A 22,791-nucleotide genomic window follows, 5' to 3' on the forward strand; every position below is an offset into this window, starting at 1 on the left:
CCTCATACCATGGTGGAGAAAGAACCTCCAACAACTGTTAGAAATTTATAACCTTAAACGTATGCCTACCTCAGAAGCACAAATGTTGACCTCAGTCTTTATCATTCACAGGCCATACTTCCAACATCCAGACACAAAACACTTTTGGACTCAAGACCAGGTATATGAATGGTTCACTGCACCACATCTAGCTGTCATTGAAAATGAAATCCAATCCACCCTGACAACTACCTTTGTCAATTAAACCACCAAACTCCGCCCCACAAAGACATCTTCCACACCTCCTTAGGCCCACAACATGACCTCCTCATGATCCCCACTCCATCTGCCATATCTAAACCTAAATCCACAGGTATCATCATTAAAGAAGAACGACCCGACTACACCGACTTTCTATACCAAGACTCCCTAGACCCATGGGAAGATTTCCTTCCCCTCAGCCAACATCTCCAACAGTTTCCGCAACCATCCATGAATGAACCAGGATCCTCATCCTAACCTCCCAATGCTGACTCGACCACTAAACCCTCCAAAGTTGACAAAGCCACTCAAACATCACCAAGGCTAGGATACCGAAGAGATTGTCCTTATCCCCCTTGCCATGGTTCCCACTGAAAGCATCCAAAGCTCTCCAAAACCTTTTTCCCAAAATCCAACTGTGACAATCCCTATGAAACTGAAAGCTCATCCGAAGACGAGTACATGAATCTCCGCTCTCCATAAAGCTATTTGTCTTGTTGCTTTCAATAAAGTAGTTTGTCTTGTTGTAATAATTATGTTTTACTTTATGGTTTTGTCTTGGCTTGCCTTACGCTTTGGCTTTTGCCAGTTGTAAAAGTCTTTGTAAGCATGCTTTATCTTTTGTCCATTTGTCTAAAGTCTTGATCGGTGGGCTTGGCTTTCTAAAAAGGTGTGCTATAGGTCATAATCACTTGAGAAGTCATGATCTATGTTATCGTATCCTTATCTTTTGCTTTTGAAAAAGATAGGGGTCATGTCCTATCTTCTCTGAGAATTTTCCTATATAAAGGATTCTCCCCTTGCTTGTAAGATATAAAATATAGTAGTTTGAAGCAATAAACTCTTGTGTGTTTTATCACTATGAATCTCTAAACCTCTCTCCTCTCTCTGCAAATGAAGCTCTCTAGAGAAAGAAAAGGAATAAAGAATTAAATTTGTTCATTTTGAAACCTAAGGAAGTATGCTCTGCACTTGCCTTTTGCAAGGATCCTGTGCATCAGAAAACTTTTGATCGTTTTCTTATCTGGTTTGGTACCCTGTTTTAGACTAAAGGAAAGTCTATTTTGGGTTGTATAACCCGACATGAAAAATGTTTTAAAGGTTTTTCTGATTCCTCATTTGAGTATATCGACGGGAAACCGACAACGTAAATTCCAGAGGTGATCCTGAATAGGCATTAGTCTGGTCTGCACTGTCGGATAACAAGTCACTTGCAAAAGGCAAGTGCAAAAAACAAAAACCGTTTTCTTTTTCTATCATTTTAAGTGTAACTTTTCTAATTAGTTTTTCTGCATCATTTTCACATTTTTGCATGCATATTTTCCTTTCATGTTTAGAATAGGTTGGGGGGTAGAATGTTGTTTAAATAAAAAAATTGTGTGATTTGTTTTAACATTAGATGACATGATTAATTTCAAATTTAGTATTTGTATTATCTTTGGTCTTAAGTGATGTTGCACTATGTTTGCTACTTTACATGTTGACGTCGGAGACAAATATGAGTTGCTTGAAGGAATGAACATGTCATAATAAGTACCAAGTGAGTTTTTGAGCCTATTATTTTTCTTGGAGAGTAACCCTTTTGCCCATTCTTTATACAGCTTAGCAATTTATTATTTTATACATGATCTCTAGATTTCTTTTGAGTTAACCCTTAAAAAAAATTGTTGTAAAATTAAAAAAAAAAGAGAAAAAAAATGTGTTACTACATCTGGAGGCCCATCTAACTAGTAGATATGGAAGATTCTTTAGAACCCTAAAAAATGATGGAAATGTCATCTTTGATTCGTTTGAGCCTTTCTAGCCATCCCTTTTGTGAAATATCCATAGTTAACCCTTTTGAGCCTTTAAAAAAAAAAACCTTTTCTTTGTCAACTTATCATCTTGACCCACTCTGATTTGGAGTATTACACGATGTCTTATAAGTTCCATCACCTATTTATGTTTGAGAAAAATGTAAATAATTATTTTGTTCAGTAACGTTGTGCCAAACAAAAGTAAAAAATAAATAAAATAAAATAACAATAATAGGTGAAATCCACCTTGCAACTTCCAAAAAAAAAACAAAACAAAACAAAAAACAAAAATCTTTGCATTTTTCTCAAACATAAACTTTGTTTTCCTTATTTCCCCTCCTTTGATAGCCATGTCCCTAGCCTGCGTTACGTCCTAATAAAAGTCCTTCTTGATTTTAGGGAACTATAGTCTGAAGTAGAAGCTAGTTATATAGGCTAAAAAGATGTAGTGGTGCATAAAAAAAATAATAAATAAATAAATAAATTGGGTTGACTAGCATTTTTATTGGACTTGAGATCGTATTATTTCTAAGCTGAGGGCATATTTCTTTCATCTTGGTGAGAGCATGTGATATCACTTCTTTATTATTTTCTCTCAATTATCATTCATTGGAGTGACTATTTTTATTGAGTTTAATTTCTTTGTGAGAGTGTCACTACTTCCAGTGAGATTTTGGGGTTTGACATGTCATTCTTGAAAGTAGCTATGACAAAGTCTACTGGGCTGATTCATGTGGATGGTTGATGTGGGCATGATGTTTCTTTAGACTGGACATAATACTTTACTTTTATTTGATTACTATCATTAGTTTGATTGAATAAACATGATTCGTTAAAAAAAAAAATCATTTTGGATTTGAATTTTGTTTTCGATTTATTTGCTAGGGACTAGCAATAAGTTAGTTGGGGGGTGTGTTGAGTGTTAAAAAATGTATATTTATAAAGGAGAAAATCTTTATTTTACACTTTAAGTTTTACTAACACCCTTACTTTTATGTATTTAAACTTCTTATCATTTAATTATGTGTGTTGTATTATAATTAAGTATTTGATGTATTTTAGGGGCATCATAGTCATTTCACAATGAACGAGAGATCAGACGGCAAAACGGACATCATTTTTGGACTCAGGACGGTCGAAAACCTTAGGATGAGCATAAAAGGAAAAATGGCACTGTTCACATGTACGGTACTATTCACATGTACGGTTCTGTCTATGTTACTATTCACGACACTGTTCACATAGACAGATTGATGATGTGGCATTGACTGATGAGGTGTCACAATCCTGTTGGACTAAAATTCTTATGCACTGTTGATCGATGACGTGGCAGCATATCAGTGGACCAAAAATCTCGCGTATGGTACATGCATTACACAGGATTATTTTCAACCAAACTGCGTCACTGTTCAAGCCGGGTCAAACCGTGTTACTGTTCACCCCACGTGGTCAAACCGCGTACTGTTGACTGATGACGTGGCGCAAACCTGAGCGTCCGAAATGTTTTCGATCCGATGGCCATGATTTACTCAATGTATCTATAAAAAGGGGGCTCTCCCCCCCTAATTTGATAGTTCTGAATCCATTTTTGGACTCCATTTTCTGTAATTCCTTCTCCATCTTGTATTTTCTATGTATTTTAATAAATTCCCATTTTGCCCCTAGTTCAATTATGAGTAGCTAATTTTCTTTCAAGCTTGGGTTGAAGGTGAAGTCTCAACATGTGTCATGGGCTTTATTTAGTAAATTTATTTTCTTTTCCCCTCTAATTTTTGTGGATGTTTTGACTTCTCGTCGACAAATAATAATAATCTTGTCTAGATACCGTCTTAGTTTCACCGGCTCTCTAGTACAAGGTTATTATTATTTGGCACGATAAGCCCTTAGCACCATATTGATTAGAGTGTGGTTCATGAGGTGTGGATTTCCCCCTCATGATTTAATTGGTATTAATAAGGAATATTTAGCCCATGATGGATGTTGATACGGATCTAAATTCCCAAGTAAGTCAATTTAATAGATTTTCACTTCAATTTATTCTTGCCATCTTAATTCGAATTTTAGGATAATCCAATTCCTTTTCACCACAAATTCAACCACCCATTTAGAAAATTAATTCTGCACACAATTAAAATCCACCTCCTCGTGGGATCGACATTCGTCACCATTTATCTATACTACAATAGATTCGTACACTTGCGAGTTTAATAAAATTTGCACAGCATACACCATTCTTACATTCCAAACCTCCCAACCGTGGAATCATCATAAAAGAAGAAAAGCCAGATTACACTGACTTCTTATTCCAAGATTCCCAAGATCCTTATGAAGATTTTACCCCGGTACCTTTACCATCGCCATATGAACTTGGCTCATCCTCTTCTCCATATCCACCATTTTCCTCTCAGCCTGATCAGCCTGAACATTATCCTCAACCAATTCCTTCATCTCCACAAGATATTCCTCTAGCAAAAGGACAATATTGGCCTTGGCCATGTGTTCCAGGATGTTCTCATCTAGAGAGAATCTTCAAGAAAGACAAGGACCCTAACCATGACCCTGATGAGACTGAATCCTCATCTGAAGATGGCTCCATCTCTCTTTAAGATATTTGTCATCTTGTAATAATGGGTGTCTTTAGCTTTTGCTTTAAGCTTTTGCCTTTAACTTTTTAAAGTTGTTTGTCATTTTGTAATAAGTGTATGCTTTAGCTTTATACTTTAGTTGTTTGTCCTTATGTAATCATGTATTTTACTTTTGTAAAATAGGTGTGCCTGTATGCCAGCTGGAAAGAGCGTGATCCAGCTTGTTTTTCTTTTCTCCTCCTTATCCTTATATAAGGAGAGTTATTTTGAATAAAAATCAGAGGAGTTTTGAGATAACTTTCCAAGTTTCAATATTCCACCCCATGGATAACTCTTATTTCTATTCTTTAATCCTAAGATTCTTTAGGTTTAGAACTCTTACCCTTGTTCAAATGTCTATCTTCTGCAAGTATGCTCTGCACTTGCCTTGAAAAAGGATCATGTGCACCAGAAAGCTAGTCAGGCTCTTATTCTTTCTTTGTTCTGAGATAATAGACGGAACCCTGCCTTTAGACTAAGTGACCAAGGAGAGTCTGTGTCTTTTTGAGTTGTTTATGCTCTTAGTTCATCATAAGAACGGAATGTCTGGTATCTTGTAACCATGTCATTCTTGTTTTCTAGGTATATCGGCTGGAAACCCGAGCATGGGAACTTCTGGTCCAAAGGATAAATCTATTATCATTACTCTGGTATAACAACGCCACATACTTATAAGTATGCCATGTTAATAACAAGGTATGTAGCATGATTATTAGTAGAGGTAGTTGTACTAATGTGGCTAACACCAGTTTTATTGAAAAATTAAATCAAAACTTTGAAAAATCTTAAGCCATATATGGTACAATAGTTGAATGATTGTGAAGAAGTTAAAGTAAAAAAACAAGTACTTGTCTCATTCTCACTTGGGAAGCATAAAGATGAGGCTTGTGTGATGTCGCGCGAATGCATGTGGGACATATTCTTTTAGGGCAACCGCATGTGGGACATATTCTTTTGGGGCAACCATGGCAAGCTTGACGGACATATCATTCATGATGGTTATACCAATAGATACTCTTTTATACTAAATGAAAAACCCATTACTCTTGTACCTTTGTCCCCAAGACAAGTGTATCATGATCAAGTGCGGTTAAAAAGAGAGAGTGACTTGGAAAAAAAAAAGAGTGAGAGTTCAAAATCAAGAGGGGCTGAAACTAAAAAGAGAGAAAAAGAGAGTGAAAAAAGAAAGGAAGTTTCGATTGGTGAGAAAATAAAAAAGAGAAAACAAGTAAATCTATATGTGAAGGAGAGTGATATTAGAAGAGCTTTAATTTTAAAACAACCTATGATTGTACTTATGTATAAAGAGGCTTATTTAAGTGCTAATGAATTTAATCCTTCTTTACCTAGTGTTGTTGTTTTTCATTTAGAGGAATTTAAAACCGTGTTTCCCAAAGAGATACCTAATGGTTTACCACCAATAGAGGAATTGAGCATCAAATTGACTTCATACCTGAAGCATCAATTCCAAATAGGCCAGTCTATACAACCAATCCTAAGAAGACAAATGAACTTCAAAGGCAAGTGAGTGAAATTATGAAGAAGGATATATGCATGAAAGCATGAGTCCTTATGCAGTTCTAGTGTTGCTTGTGCCTAAAAAGGATGGCTCACAGAGGATTTGTGTTGATTGTCATGCCATCAACAATATCATTGTAAAGTATGGACACCCCATTGCTAGATTAGATGACATGCTTGATGAATTATAAGGTTCTTGTGTGGCAAGTTCTAGTTTCTAGCCGATATACACTTATCCGTCAAAACACCAAAAACCAAAAATCATAATTGAAAACAGTTTTTCACGATACTACCCAAAAACACGGCACTCTTAGCCTTCAAAGAGGGTGAACGTTGTGAGAAATCAATTTCATTTTAAAAAATCAGTTTTGGAGGATAAAACAGGACCTTTCTGATGCACAGAATCCTTAGGCTTAAGGCAAGTGCAGAGCATACTCAGTTTAGAAAATTAGAGGTGAGCGTATCATTATTAACTCAAATAATTTCTTCGATTCCTAGAAGAGAGAAAAGGGTTTAAGGAAACATGATGTGAGGAAAGCTTAATTTTATTTCTGATTAACTCCTGCCTTACAAAAAGATAGAGAGATCCTTATATAGAGATCTCAAGGGAGGAGAGATAAGGTGGGGCCCTTATCTTTTACAAAAACAAAATGATTAAAGCACACTACGCCAAAACCAAAAAGGAAAAGCATAAAAGTAAAAGACAGGACCCTTGTCTAATTATTAAAGCAAACTTTAAAAAAGCGAAAGATTCCCATGTGTGTTTGCAATCATGAAGTGGATGGGTGGCGGGATGGAGACACATCACCAGTTGCTTTCTCATAATGGCATTTGGCACGCCTGATCTGTCTTTGATCAAGATAAGCTTTAGCTTGTAAATAGGCTTCTTCATCAGCGGTAGTCATTTCTTTTGGAGCTGATGGAGCATGAGGGTCTGGTTCTGTGATAGTGTAGTGGGAATTTTTAGTATGGAGAAGAGACCGAAAATTTTCCCATGGGTCCTGAGCGTCTTGGAATAAGACGTTAGTGTAATCAGGACGTTGTTCCATGACAAGGATTCCTCGAGGACTTGAACTGGAACCAGGAGTACAGGTTTGTACTTTTGGGATTATTTCCAAGGTGTGAGATGGACCAACAGAAGTGTGGTAAATGTTTGTGGCTGATGGATGAACATTGTTGAGTTCCATTAGGTATGACTTGAGAATAGATGTGACAGATGGATCATGAATGAGGGTATAAGGATGGGGATAAGTTTTCCATTTATAGGCCATATCTTGTGTCCAGAAGTCTCTTGTTTCTGGGTGCTGGAAGTAAGGTCTATGAACGATGAAGACTGCAGTGAACATGTCTGCTTCTTGTTCTGGCATTTTGTCTAATCCGTGAAAAGTACACAAATTTTTGAGTTGCTTACGCGACCACGTGAGTGGTGAATACCATTCAATGAGAGTCCACAGAAGGTCTGGAGAGAATTCAGGAGTGGTGAGATGGCGGAGGACTGGTTGGACAGGGAAGACCAATTTTGTAGCATATAGGGTAGTGAGACACCACATGTACCATAACTCATCTTCGCAGATGGTTAAGGAAGAGAGGGTTAAGACCTATGAGAAACAAGTTTTCCATACAGAGTGAAGGAAAACGATCAGGTTTTTTACTGTGAACATTAAAGAAATACCGATAAAGAAATTTCTTTACAAAGTCTTGGAGCTGGTAGGCCGAATGAAAAGTAAAGTTCATAGGGAAAGTTCTCTAGTTAAGAGCTTTGAAAAGAAGTTGACGGTTCATGGCTATAACCGGGATGGTGTGAATGGAAGAAATAAGTAAGGGTTTATTTATAGCCAAACGAGTAAGAAAGTCTGGGATGAGGTTCTGTTTGCCTTTTATGTGTTGGACAGTAAAATCATATTTAGCAAACTAGTTTTTAAGGCTGAGCAGCTGTTTGTCAGGGAGCAACTTATTTTTGAAGTCAAAGATTCGATGAAAAGAGGAGTTGTCCGTGTTGATAAGGAATTTGTGGTTGATTAGATGAAATTCAAACTTTTTGATTCCATACTTGATCGCCAAAATCTCTTTGTAGATCACATGGTAGTTCTTTTCAGAGTCTTTGAATTGTCCACTTGCATGTGCACAGAAGTGACGTACACCATTTATCTCTTCAAGAAGGATGGCACTCCAGTAATCATCACTGGCATCAGTCTGTAGGATTTGTTGGCCAGTTGTGGGAATTCAGAGAGAAGGAGGTGACTGGGCTATCATCTTTAGTTGTTAGACAGTTGCTGTCTGTGCTGGTCCCCATAGAGGGCACTGTTTTCTGAGCATGCGAGACAGCTGGCTTGTGTGGATTACAACTTTAGGGATGAAATCACAGACATAATTAACAATCCCGAGGAATTGTTGGATCTACTTTTTGTTGAGATGTGTGTCCGAAAACTTTAATAATTCAGTTGCAATATGCGGGCCAGGTTGATAATGGCCATCTTTAATCACCATGCCAAGAAAGTCAATTGATTCCTTTGATACGCTGCTTTTCTTTTTAGAAAGCATAATTTCGTGTTCCTACACAATGTGAAAGAAATCCAAAAGGAGCTTCTGGTGGCTCTCATGGTCAGAGAAAAATAATAAGCTATCATCAATGTAAACTAAGGCATGATCGAGAATAGGACTGAAGATTTTTATCATGGCCTTTTGAAATAATGAAGGAGCAACCTTAAGACCAAAAGGCATAACAGTCCATTGGCAATGGGCATCAGGGATACAGAAGGCAGTTTTGGGACGGTCAACTGGTAAGATACCAAGGTGCCAAAAACCAGCTTTTAAATCAAACTTAGAGAAGATACGAGCCCCTTGAAGATGGACAAACAGGGTCTGGATTTTCGGAAGGGGAAACTTATCATCTTTAAGAAAGTTATTGAGCGGTTGGTAATCAATGACTAACCTCTTTTTACCACGAACTAACTCAGATCGTTTTTCAACATAGAAGGCTTGACAAGCCCAATCTGAATCAGTAGGTTCAATAAGACCTTGCTGAAGCAACTGAGAACATTCTTGCTTAGCAAGTAGGAGGCAGAAGGAGACATACCCGAGTGTGATGCTTTTGTGGGGTTTATGTCTTCGTTGAGTTTGAAAGGAAGGTGAATGAAGAACTGTTCATTTTTCCAAAGAGGTGAAGGATGGTGGAACTGTGAATGGTTTTCTAGACAAAACTCTAGGAACTTTTGTGAAATATGACTGTATGGTGAAGGTGTTTTGGAAAGGGCATACAGACGTAATGTATCTGTATAAGGTAAGAACATTTAATTGTAGCGAACTCCAGAACTAGTGAGGAATAGGTTTTTAACCAAATGGAGAATGTCAAAACCTATAAGTAAATCTTTATCTGGGAGTTTGGATGCTACAATCTTTTTCCAAATTATGCAATTCGGAAAGAATTGAATACCAATGGGTTTTTTGGTAATCAAAGTGGTTTCAAAAATTTCACTATTAACTGCTTGAAAAAGTTTCGAGTGTTTTTCCCAACAATCAGAGGGAAGGACAGAAGGATCAATCATACTGGTGTCTGCACCAGTGTCAATAAACCTGATGACAGGAGCAGGTTTATGGAATTTGGATGGAAGGACTGACATTTTTAGAGAAGGTCTAGGAATGGCTGAGACATGATCGACAGTGTGAACGGTAGAAATAACTGAAATATCCTCAGAATCAGAAGATTCTACGATAATGAAGGCAATTTGATCATCTTGTTGTGACTGTTCTGAAAAATTTGATTCAACATCGTCATTCTCAGATAACAGAGAAGAATGTTAGAGATGTTGTATGAGACGAACAGCTTTGGCAGACTTGTGTGGACAGTTTCAAGCAAAATGACCGCATTTCTTGCAGATGAAACAACGGTTGTGCTTTTTCTTTTTGTACTGTGAAGCATCTTTCTATCGGAAGTATCGAAGAGGTTTTTTGGAGGATGATTTTTTATGGAAGTGTTTCTGAAAATGTCTTTTTTTCTTGGTTGGACAGAGGCACTTTTTGTCATATTTGCACTCTATTCGGAGATAGGGTTTTTTATAGGCTTCAGAAAAGGATTTTTTGTCTTCCATGAGATCTTTGAAGAATTCCTTTTGCTCACAGATCTTGTCGAGACATAGCATGGCCATTTGGAAAATCTTTCCCAGAGAGATATCAGCTATGCTGAGATTAATGGCTGTGAGTTTTCTCTGAAGATCAAGTTGTAACTCAGAAGGCAGTGAGGCTATGAAGACATGTTTGAGAGATGGCTCATTGAACCCATTTAGCTTATAAAAAAGAATACTCATTCTTTTGTAATGGGATTCCAAAAGGTGTCTTTTGAGTGAGCAGCACTTCACTTGATGATACTCTTTTCTGTCTGCATCAGTGGAAGCAGTTTTTTTACTGATGAATTGTTCATGAATGATGTTGAGTGTTGTGCCAATTGGAGATTGCATGAATTGGAGCTGACTGTATTCTCCCAAGCTTTCTAACCAATCACGTAAAGAACCCGTTGATCGGGCCATGAATTCATGGAGAACAGCTTGAGGTTGAGCATTAGGTTTGGTTTCTTGGAGGTCAATCCATGCAGCAAATTCTTGAAGTTGAGCAGGCCATTTATGACAGGGAATGTCATCAAATGTGAACCAAGATGCTGAAGATGGTTTTGTTGAGTGATCAGGGACTGGTAGAGGCATTGATGGCTCTGGTTCTGTTGGAGCTGCTTGATTTTCAGCATCAGAAGAACTGTCTTCAACAATAGGTGTGGCAGTTGAAGTACTTGGATCTTCAGTTTTGGTGGCCATTAATATGCTTGTAATGTCAGCATATTCAGATTCAGAGTCAGTTGAGGTTCCTACTGAGTTGGTGGAGTAGGAAGAGGAAGACGGGTTGGACTCTGATGGGTTGGACTCATAGACTATTTCTGGCTCAGAGGAGTCAGAAGATGTGTTTTGGACAGTATGATAATGATACTGACCCATTGGGCCTTTGTCTTTTTTTGGAGGCTCAGGAGTGGCTTTGGGTGAATCTTTTGGTGGTACTGGAGAGGAAGTTGAAGATGAAGTGACCTTTGGCTTTGGTTCTAAAATCTTGACTTTAGATTTTGATTTTCTAGGTGAAGATAATTTGGGTTGAGGAGATGGTTGAAGGTGTGAGAATCTAAAGAACTGATTGTAAACAGGTTGTTGAGGTCTTGATGGTGTGTAGAAAGGTGCATAAGTCTCGAAGATTGGAGGAGGTACTGTTGGGGTTTGTGTTTGAGTAAAAAAGGAAGGTCGAGTCTTTTCAGCATCAATTCTTGTTAATTCAGCTTTGAGCTTTCTGATCTCATCTTTTTTTTTATTAAATTCTGGACCCCAAATGTGGTTGTTGATCATTCGTCTAAGATCGGCATCTAGTTCAGAGATCTAGTCTTGTAGATGTATGTACATCTGATCAAGACGATTACTGATTGAATCAACTTTAGTTTCAGTCTGAGAGACTTGACTGGCAACACGATCAATTTTCTTAGCGAGTTGTTGAAGAGTTTGATTCTGAGCACTGGCATTTTTGGTTTGCCAATTTAAAACAACTTCATACTGTTTTGGCTCTTCAGTTGCCCAGAGGAAGTAAATGGGGATTGAACAAAAGGTTTTGAGATAACTCAGGTTTGTGTGTCTGTTTTTTTTTCAAGTGGAGGAAATGATTCCTCATAGGATTGACTTGAAAACATAAGGCATGATCTAATTGGATGGACAGGAGGTTTGGGATCTGGTGGAGGTTGTGGAGGGAAGGATTTGCAAGATGGTTTAGGATAAGAAGACTTTTTCTTTTTCTTTTTCTTTCTCCGCATAACTTCCAATTCTTCATCAACATCTGTATCATCCAAGCAAGGACAATCGGGATTGCACATATAGGCTTGAGGAACATCCCATAAAAAGTGACCATTGATTTTATCTGGATATACTGGATACCCTTCTGATGAGAAACCGTGAATGGGAAGTTTCTTTTCTTGGCCAGTTTGAGCTGCTGTAATCATAGCAGTCTAAGAAAGCTGAGGAGTGTCTGAAACAGGCTTGATTTCAGGTGTTTGAAAAGATAGCTTGACTTGGCCATTTTGTCGTCTTTCAAACGTAGCTTCTTTGTTTGAACTAGTTCAGAATTTTGGTGGAAGTGCTCATAGTTGGTTAACCATTCAAGAGACATGAGTTTGAGCAATTCTTATTTATGGATTTGTTTGGGAATTTGGATGATGGTTGGAATGGTATCTGTATTTGCAAGGATCATTAATGCGTCAGATGTAGTATGTGGTGTGGGAAGGTCCAGTGCATGATTTTGTAACCGATACACTATTTGGTTATGGAGGGTTGCAATCTTTGATGTGGGTGTTTGTTCTGCTCCTTGGAGCTGGATTTGGACCTTAAGAGTTGTTGGAAGATTGGGATCCTCAAGAGAGAGGTTGAAATTTGGGTAAAAGGTTAATAAGACACTACCAGCATGGAGTGTGGTCAAGACGGTTCCTACAACAGCATGTTGGTACTGTTTGAAGCTAGTGTCTAGGAGAGCAATCCTAGCTGTAACAGGTAAACCTTTTCTGCCATGGAGGGTGAGAATCAATCTTACACCGCCAAGATGGAGGTGTGTGTACCCTTCTCACTTCCAATTTGCGACGAGATCTAAGGGTATTTCCAAAGTGACATATTGTTCACTCTGAGAGGCCTGTAAAGCACACTGATCCAGTCTAGAAGACTGAATATATTCTTTTGGTAATGGTCTTTTGGTGGAGATCAGGGTTCGGATACTTCTGGTAATAGAAGTTTTTTGTCTATATAGATTGTAAGGACTCATGATGGGAAACTAAGATTCATTGATTTGGGCTGACTCGGGAGTATAGGAATATTCAACAAGGTTTTCAATTTTGGAGGTCAGATGTTTGGAGTAGAGGAAAGAGAAATATGAGAAGAGGACGATGAAGGAGTTGAAGATGTTTCTATATTTGAGTAATCTTCTTCTAGGAAATCAAATAAGATTATTTGAGACTACTAATGATACCACCTCCGCGAAAAACGCATGGCTCTGATACCAGTCGGGGATATCATCAAATTAGGATGAGAGAATTTGATGAATGGAAAACTACATTTAAAACAACATATGGCTTATATGAGTGGTTACTTATGCCATTTAGATTAACCAATGAATCTTGTTTTGTGTGCTTTTATTGGTAAATTTGTGGTTGTATACTTTGATGATATTCTAATTTATAGTATAAACATAGATGAACATGTGGAACATTTAAATCTTGTTTTAGATGTTTTAAGAAAAGAAAAGTTGTTTACTAACCTCAAAAAGTGCACTTTTTGCACATATATACTTGTATTTCTCAGTTTTGTTATTAATGCTAAAGGAATTGACATAGATGATGAAAAGGTAAAAGTAATTCAAGATTGATCAAAGCCTACAAGTGTGGGTAATGTTAGAATTTTTCATGGATTTGTGAAAGACTTTAGTAGCTTAGCCGCACCTTTAACTGAAATAATTAAAAAGAATACGGGTTTTAAGTAGGGGAAAGAAGAAGAAAAGGCATTTAATTTGATTAAAGAGAAATTAACTAATACACCTCTACTTGCTTGACCTAACCTTTCTAAAACTTTTGAAATTGAGTGTGATGCTTCAGGAATAGCTATTAGAGTTATTCTAATACAAGAAGGATGTCGCATTACCTTATATATGACAAAGAAATGTATGCATTAATTAGGCTTTAGAAACTTGGCAGCACTATCTTTGACCAAAGAAGTTTGTGATTTATATGGATCACGAGCCTTTAAAGCATTTAAAGGGTCAACACAAGATAGACACGAGGATGCCAAGTGGGTGGAGTTCATTAAAAAAATTTCTTATGTGATCAAAAGTACAAACACGATAAGGAAAACATTGTTGCTGATGAATTATCTCAAAGGCACATCCATAAAAAGGCAAGGCAAAACATTGAAAAGAGAACATAACAATATGCTAACCAAGCCAATAGAGGGAGTAAGAAAGTTGCATTTGAACTGGGACATTGGGTTCTCTTGCATATGAGAAAGGAATTATTTCATATTCAAAGACATTCAGAACTACTTCCAAAGGGAGATGGACCATTTGAAGTGATAGAAAGGATTAATGACAATGCTTAATAAGTTGGATGTTCCAGGTAAGTATAATGTTAGTCCAAAGATTTGAGGACCAAACCTTTTCAAGAGAGGGGGACAAAACCAGATTTTTAAAGCTCCACAAGATCCACTAAGCATCCATGGAAGTCCAATGACGAGGGCAAGTACCAGGAGAATAATGAAAATATTATGAACACATACCAAATTCATACATTGTCGAAGACACTAATTTGCCTAAATTAAGAATTCAAGATAGTCATTGATTTTCAATAGTATTCAAGCTTCTGAAATTGATTTGGGGTGACTAGCATGAAGAACAAACAAGGCCTTATCAAAGTAGGAAGAGAAATCTGGCAAAATCTTGTTTCCTAATTTGCTTTGAAAACAAGATCTTTTATTTGCTTCTTAGTTTAAGATTAATAAAATCTATTATTTCCTTTTTACTTTAGGATAAATAAGATCCTTTGTTTCTTTTTTGCTTTAGGCAAGATCTTTCATTTCCTTTAGGATCTTTTATTTCTTTTTTTATTTTATCTTTTATTTAGCAATAAGGAAAACCTTATTCCATTAGTAAAATTCAACTATATAAACCTATGTAACCCTATTAGAAATTTCATATTAGAGTTTATAATAACAGTGAGATCTTTTCCCTTTGGTTCTTCAAAGAACATTCAAAACTTATCAAGATTTCATCTTGTGGCATTCTTTCTTGAGTGTGGTGTCAACCCCAGATTGCTTATCCCATTGGTTCTTATCTTCATAGATAAAAGATCAAGATCTTTATTTTATAACTGTTTGAATCTGAATTAGAACAATTCTTGACAAGAGAACCTCATTGAGTGTAGGGTGATACGAACCCCGTCAAGAACTGACGTGATCCTAATCTAAACCAGGAATTGAATGGAACCTCGACCCAATGCTTAATGAAAGAACGAACCTTTGTATGTGAAGACGCCACAATCAGCTATGAATGGTCTGATTGATAAGTCAAGAGTTTGAATGCAACGGAAATCCGATAAGTTCAAAGAGTTTGTAAAGAACCAAAGATAATCAACTCCATCACCAATTGCATCAAAAACTTATCTCTTTTAGGGTCAAGAATTTTTGAAAATAAATCCTAAACCAAAAATCAAATATGAATCTGAATCTAAACAAATAGGAAAGAATCTAAATCAAATCAGAATCTTAATCTAAGCAAATAGGAAAGAATCTAAATCAAATAAGGATCCTAATTAGCTTAAATGCCTTACATCAATTAAAATGGAAACTAGGCGATTAAAATAGAAATAACTGATTTATTTCCCTACTAGTCTCCTCAAGAAATGGGAAAGTATCTAAAAAAGGAAAATAATATATTCTCCTACCATAATGTGCAAGCCACTCCCTATTTCATGGAAGTGATTATTTGGAAACTTCAAGAGCCTGAATCATGCATTTATCATGTGCGATTTCTTCAACGGGTCTCCACGAATTTGATTGAGCCCAAGTTGTTTGAATCAATCCATTAAGCGCTTCTTTAAATTTCTTTGCTCGAGCTCTTGTAATGGTTCCGACGGGAACTTGAGTAGGATCTGAATACGCCTCATCCCATGTGCTTGTGAGAGTTTTATCCTTAATCTCATCATTCCCCTCCCCTTGAAGAGTATTTTGTCCTCAAATAATCACCTACATCAAAAGGACTCAAATTAGAAATATTAAAAGTAGCACTTACATTGTACTCACCAGGCAAATCCAGTTTGTATGCATTGTCATTGATCTGTTCCAAAACTTAGAATTGGCCATCCTCTCGAGGTAATAACTTAGATTTTCTTCGTTCCAGAAATCGTTCCTAGCGCATATGTAACCACACCCAATCGCCGCATTCAAAGACTAGCTTATGTCGCCCTTTGTTCGCTTGTTTAGCATATAGCTCAGTTCTCTGCTTAATGTTGAACTTCGCCTTCTCGTGTATCTATTTAACAATTTTAGCCTTTTTCTTGCCATGTAAGTTAACACGCTCAGAAATAGGTAATGGATAAACAATTTCAAATGGCGAATACTTAGTAGTAGAATGAACGGAATGATTATAAGCAAACTCAACATGTGGTAAACAATCTTCCCAAGTTTTAATGTTCTTTTTAATGATAGCTCGCAACAGAGTAGATAAAGTTCTATTCACAACTTCTGTTTGACCATCAATTTAAGGGTGACAAGTAGTTGAAAACAACAACTTAGTTCCTAACTTAGCCCATAATGTTTTCCAAAAGTAACTTAAAAACTTACCATCTCTATAAAAAAACAATTGTCCTAGGCATACCATGCAACCTTACAACCTCCCTAAAGAACAGGTCAGTGGCATTAAAAGCATCATCCGTTTTGTGGCATGGAATAAAATGTGTCATCTTTGAAAATCTATCTACAACCACAAAAATTGAGTCTTTCCCTTATTTAGATCTAGGTAAACCTAGCACAAAATCCATCGAAACATCAGTCCAAGGTGCACTAGGTATTAGCAAAGGAGTGTATAAGCCATAAGGTTGCACTTTCGATTTGGCTTGCCTACAAGTGACACATTTACCCCAAAATCTTTCAACATCTCGTTTCATATGTGGCCAATAGAAGTGTTCCTCTAAAATTGCTAAGAGTCTTTACAACTCCAAAATGCCCCATTAACCCTCCTCCATGGGATTCTCTCATTAACAAATCTCTCAAAGAACAGTTAGGCACACATAGTTTACTCTCCCGAAATAAGTAGCCATCATGCCTAAAGTATTTACCAACTGTGGTCTTTTCACAAGCTTGGTATTCAACACTAAAATCATGGTCATTGACATACAATTCCTTAACATGTTCAAAACCAAGTAGTTTAATATTAAGTGTTGAGATTAAGACATACCTGCGGGAAACCGCATCTACAACAATGTTTTCCTTACCTTACTTGTAATGAATGACATATGGAAATGTCTCTATGAATTCTACCCATCGAGCATGCCTCTTGTTCAGCTTGTGTTGGCCTTTAAGGTGTTTCAAGGACTCATGATTGGTGTGAATCACGAACTCCTTAGACCAACGCAAACAACTCTTTATCGTAAGTAGGGTAGTTTAAGGCTGCCCCACTCATTTTTTCACTAAAGTAAGTAATTGGTCGTCCCTCCTGCATTAGGACTACAACAATACCAATAGCAAGCAGATCGATCAAAATAAACGATGTATAGATCACATAAAAATCAAATCAAATCAAAAGAATATAATATAAGAAAACGATGAAGTAAAGGCTGGCTGAACTTGAGCATATTGTTCAAGTAGTAGCAGTAGCAGATCGAAGAGTAAAGACGAAGATGAAAACGAAGAGTAGCAATCTGTTGACCACAAGCAGTGCAACAGAGAACCAATTTTTTTGTCGGCAGCGTGATTTTTTTTTCACATAAAAATAGTACCAGATCCAGAAAAAAAATAAGTTCACAAAACACTACATAAATCTCAAAATTCGCACTTTAACAACTAAAGCGTTTTCAATAACACAAAACAAAACAAAACGACAAGTCGTTTTCTTCCTTTGGTTAAAAATCTAAAACCTGAGCTTAGTAAAGAACCAACGATTCTTGCTAGTCTTAAACCTCTCCTCGAGGCGCTTCTTGGTCTCCTTGCAAGCTATCATCTTCTTGTCCTTGCTCTGGAGGGAATCAGCCGTCACGACTACCTTCAAATCGACGTCGAGAGTGTAGCGCGTGGGCATCAGGTGCTGGTAGCTGACCAACTTGACGAAGGCCTTGACGCGTGACTACTTCGCTGTCTTCTTCGCCGAGTCCTTGTGGATCACTTTGCCCGGTTACTTCTTTATCCCCGCTACCAGACAGTGCCCGTTCGGCCTCTCGCGGGTCCTGTCGTCGAACGACTTCACAATCGGCCGGCGTAACGGCCCTAAAGAAGGATCACGGTCTTATTTGGTTTCAGAAACGTCACCATTTCAACTCTCACTCCTCGCGCGCCCGCGACTCTCTCTGGGTTTTTGTGTGTTTGTGCAGAGGCTGGCAACGTGATTTTGTTTTTGTGTGTGATTTGGAAATTAGGGTTTGCCATTTGAAGTCATTCAAATGAGAGTCTACCACTTACGATTTTTTGGTGGTTTCAAGATACGGCGTCGTTCTATGCCTAAATTAATTCATTCAAAACTCACCGTTTCATAAAATATTAATATGCTATCATGTGTATGTGATAGATAAATAAGCTATCACAAATCTATTATGCCTTTATGATATATAAAAATTCTAGCACGAATCTATCATATTTTTGTGATAAATGACTAATTTTTAAATATTATTATAAAAATTCTATCATAATAGTCTATTTTTTTGGTAGTGTGATTTAACAAGATTGGTAGTGATTGATAGTGACTTGGGAGCCTTAATTACTACAACGTAAAAATAAGATACGATTTCTAGATTAGCGTAATTCTATATGTTTAATTTTCACTGCAAAACTTTTTTTAAGCAACAATATCAGCCATGAATACGGCTCTTAATACTATAGAGCACGTGAGCTAGAAATGCGAATTTTGAGTCAATAGGCTGAGGCTTTCTACGAGCCTAATTTTGGAACAAGCTTAGGAGAGAAAAAAAGAACTATTGTTACTTAGAGACTTTGAACAACAGATGGATCTAGTTAGGCAGTGTTATAATGAGGAGCTTGCAAATGTGAAGCAAGATAAAGTGGCTATTCAGATTAAAGTAAAGCAGGATAAATGTTGGCTAAATCTACCATGAAGCTATTGGCTTTGGCATATACTGCCAACTATTACTTGAAAGGTTGGTGTGCAGGTAGATATCGAAAAGGTAAAATTCCTCACCACATAAATGAAGATTCCGGTTTGAGAGGGGTTGGTTATTCTACTGTATGAATCAAGGGATCCATTAAATCAATCTACCTGATAATTCCAGGATGGAATCAGATCAAGACTTGGATGGCTCTGATCTGGATGACTTTGAGGAATGGGAAGAAGATTTTGACAAGGGGGATGCTGGAAGGGTTGATTCGGAAGATACCGATGGTGGCAATATACAGTCTAATGATTGATTAAAAACTAGTTGTACCGATTTTGTGCATGCACTATATGAGAAAAAACGCTACCTGGAAAGTTGACTCATGATGTAGGGTTGTTTGTTTTTTTGTCTAAAGTTTGAATCTTTAATTATTTTTAAATGTTAAAAATTTTTAATTTATTTGTTTTCTATTAACTTATATATGATTATAAGATGTTTAGGTGTGAATAAAAAAAGTTAAATATTCTAACTTTTATCTAAATAATAAAATATCTTAACAGAGTTTTAATATTCTCTCTCATTAACACCCCTATCAAATACATTTATTTCCTTTTATTATTTTTATTTGTCCATTCAAATTTTTTGTTATACTAATGAGAATTTTAAACATAATAGACCTTTAGGTGAGTGCTCTTTACACTAAGTCATCTCTTTATATTTATAATTATAATTTTTCTAATAGATTTTAAATATTATTTAATACATTAATTTTAATTCAAATGATTAAATAGTAATTGGTTGGTGTACGTAATTAGTAAGAAAGATATCATATAATATACTAAAAATAACTTTATACGTATCATATATTAATGTCAAAAAATATGTGCTAGATATAATTTTTATTTTTCATCCTTTACTAAAGTACACATTATCAATTTTTAATTAATCAAATAATTTATTTATAACTTGTCATTGTTTAATAAATAAATATAAATATTATTAATATTTATAAGGTTATATATGTCAAAATATCATATGCAGACGTTTTCTTTTTCAGAAAACTAACAACTTCACACTTATTTTAGATGATGAAAAAAGAAAAATAAATGTGTCATTTAAATATGTACATCCAAACCTATTCAACTTTAGTAAAATTCATATTCATTTAGATTTCAAACGAAAAAAACAAATGCTACTGCGGTTAGGACAACAATATTTTAGCCATTCAATGATAATTAATTGTTAAAGATGACAGAACTCGGCGGGCGTTAATGTTTTCCATATGTTAGGCGTACGTTAAACGGTTACTGTCAGTACAACTTGGTAAATAAAAGAATAACCCTAAACAAAACTATATTTGTTCTTCTCAACACGTCCGTGCCGACTAGCTAGCATCTTCTATAGATTACAGCAACTTCTTTTGTAATTTGCTTTTACATTGTTGATAAATGAGGTCTTAAGACAAGTGTCGATAAATGAGGTCTTAAGACAAGAACTTACATGCTTTATGTTGATACAAGCACTGAAAATTTTATGGTAAAAATACCATCCCAATTTGCGTAATGTTTTTCCTGTCTCTTTTGCCCTAGCCGCAAGCCATAGAGCAAGAATGAGAGAATGAATAACAACATAGTCCCAGGTGAATGAATCGGCAAAATAATATTGTTAGTAACTGAGGCCAAGCTGAAGTCCAAGGATGGATGAGGAACAACGGCATGATCCCGCTACCCAAGATCCATGAACATTCCTTAATCCAGGATTACCCTGTAAATGATTATGAAGGAAGAAATAAGAAAACTTTGCTGGTAGTGAAGGTCCACAAAATGCGTATGTACTAGTAAATTTATATATCACCTCAAATAATGCTGGCCAAATAGTTTGTATGGTTAAGAGTGCAAGGCCAATGAAACCAGTGACAGCATGCGGACTGCAAAGGAAATATAGAACCCAGTTAAGTCCAAGTACTAATTGTCTCTGAAGAAATGTTAATTTGCAAATTACCTTTCAAAGATAGGTTTATCCGAAGTTAGGAGTGATGTAATTCCACCTGTTGCTCCAAGAGCAAAGAAGAAGAACATCCCACCAAGAAGCTTTGGGTGCAAGTCTTTGGCCTTGGCCTTCTCCTCCTGAAAAGCTCAAAACAATAAATCAAGGTGATTTGTGATAATGAAAAGGCTTAGCTGATTAACATATGTTGCAATGAGTTGCTTACCATATCATCAGAATAGCGTATGCGGAAACCCAGATAAGTTCCATAACCACCCATAGCAAAGAGCACGACTGCCTGAGAATTTAGGGAAAGAAAAATAAACATAAGAAACTTGCAAGTTAGAGATATTAAGTAGATCAATCGAGGAAATCAGAAAGGAAGATTTAGGTACCATGTTGCCTGGGTGACCCCAATGCACAAGCCAGTCAGGAAGATTCCACGACTTCACAAGCTCAACAAAAGGCCCAAAAAGGGCTCTTACAGTCCCACCTGTTGTCCAGATATTTAAACCAAAAAATATGTGTTAAGATGTGTAAATTACAAAACTCATTAACACCCAATTAAATGCCTAATGTAGCAATATGAGGTAAATGCTTTGTGACAGAGAAACCTGGGTTGTCTCAAATCATAAACTTTCCCATCAAGAATGGCATCCTGAATTTAAAAGGTACAAAATATGAAGTTCTACTCATAGAAGCCAATTATCAAGGTTACCCCAAAAACCAAATCCCCATTCAATCCAACATGCCATAAAAGATGCGCTATGTAATTACTTGCTAGCATACTCCATTCAGGATCAAATTACGAAAACTTGCAATTAATACAACTTATAAGAACAAATGCAGGGAAAATCACTAGGTCTGAAATTGAGCTACCTAGCACCTAACAATCGTTACCATAACATATACTTCTGAGATGAAAAAGTAGTTGCAAAGTAGCTGAGAGGATAATGCATGATAAAATCACACCTCCAGGAAGAGCAGCATCGAATAGCAAAGGTAGAGGAGCGATGGAGTAAAGCAGTGTCTCTCGAGGCTTTTCCATCTCTTTCTTTTCTTCTTCTTCTTCTACTTGTTGAGCTCCATCAGCAGTTTCAATAACCTCATTCTTTAATGCAAAAGACCGACAGAGCAAACCCCTTCTCTCCTTCATTATAGCAGACAATGCACAAGGCAAAAACCCAGAAGTTGCTGCTGCTGCTGCAGCTATGGGAAATGAAGGGGTTAGTAAGTTTGCAAATGGGTTCTTCAGACAGAGAGTTTCAGTAGCAGTAGTTACCAAAGCCATTTGAAAATAGGAAGTAGGGATTTTGACTGTTGTTTCACAAGTAACTGAATTTTACACTTTGCCTTTGGTTGATGCCAGAAGTGATAAAGAGGAGAATGAGGTGAAGAAAGAGACACGCTAAAGCCAATATAAGATATATGGGACCTTCTCCACGTGGTCTCAACACGCTCTCCCACTTGTAATCAAATATTATAAAGATTACCGACTTCTTGAGCTTTACTTGAACAGTTGCACGTTCCTCTGTCCATTCATTAGCTGGCCTTCCAGCCATGGTTCAGCATTTTAATCTCCAAGTTTCTGCTCTGTTTAGTATGTTCAATACTTATAATCGTTCAGCCACTTCGATTCAAAGAGGAGAGCTTCTAAGTTCTAAATATAGATTTGCACATTAGATAAAAGAACTACTTTCGTTTCAAGTTCCATGTAAAATGATTCTGAGCAGTGGCTGCTGGGCAAACATTGCAGCAACAC

General features: G+C 36.7%; 1 protein-coding gene and 1 pseudogene across 1 annotated transcript; both read right to left on the bottom strand.

The window, feature by feature from the left end:
• Positions 1-17,622: 17,622 nt before the first annotated feature.
• LOC112097245 lies at positions 17,623-18,450 on the bottom strand (annotated as a pseudogene).
• Positions 18,451-20,312: 1,862 nt separating this feature from the next.
• On the bottom strand, positions 20,313-22,650 carry LOC18038384. Its single transcript, XM_006428381.2, is given in 8 exon segments — positions 20,313-20,739; positions 20,741-20,777; positions 20,780-20,807; positions 20,898-20,970; positions 21,045-21,169; positions 21,256-21,327; positions 21,425-21,522; positions 22,002-22,650. Coding segments are annotated over 8 exon segments (783 nt in total). The 5' UTR covers positions 22,321-22,650; the 3' UTR covers positions 20,313-20,708.
• Between the last annotated feature and the right edge of the window lie 141 nt (positions 22,651-22,791).

Source organism: Citrus clementina, unplaced genomic scaffold (assembly GCF_000493195.1).
Source record: "Citrus clementina cultivar Clemenules unplaced genomic scaffold, Citrus_clementina_v1.0 scaffold_6, whole genome shotgun sequence".
NCBI lineage: Eukaryota > Viridiplantae > Streptophyta > Magnoliopsida > Sapindales > Rutaceae > Citrus > Citrus x clementina.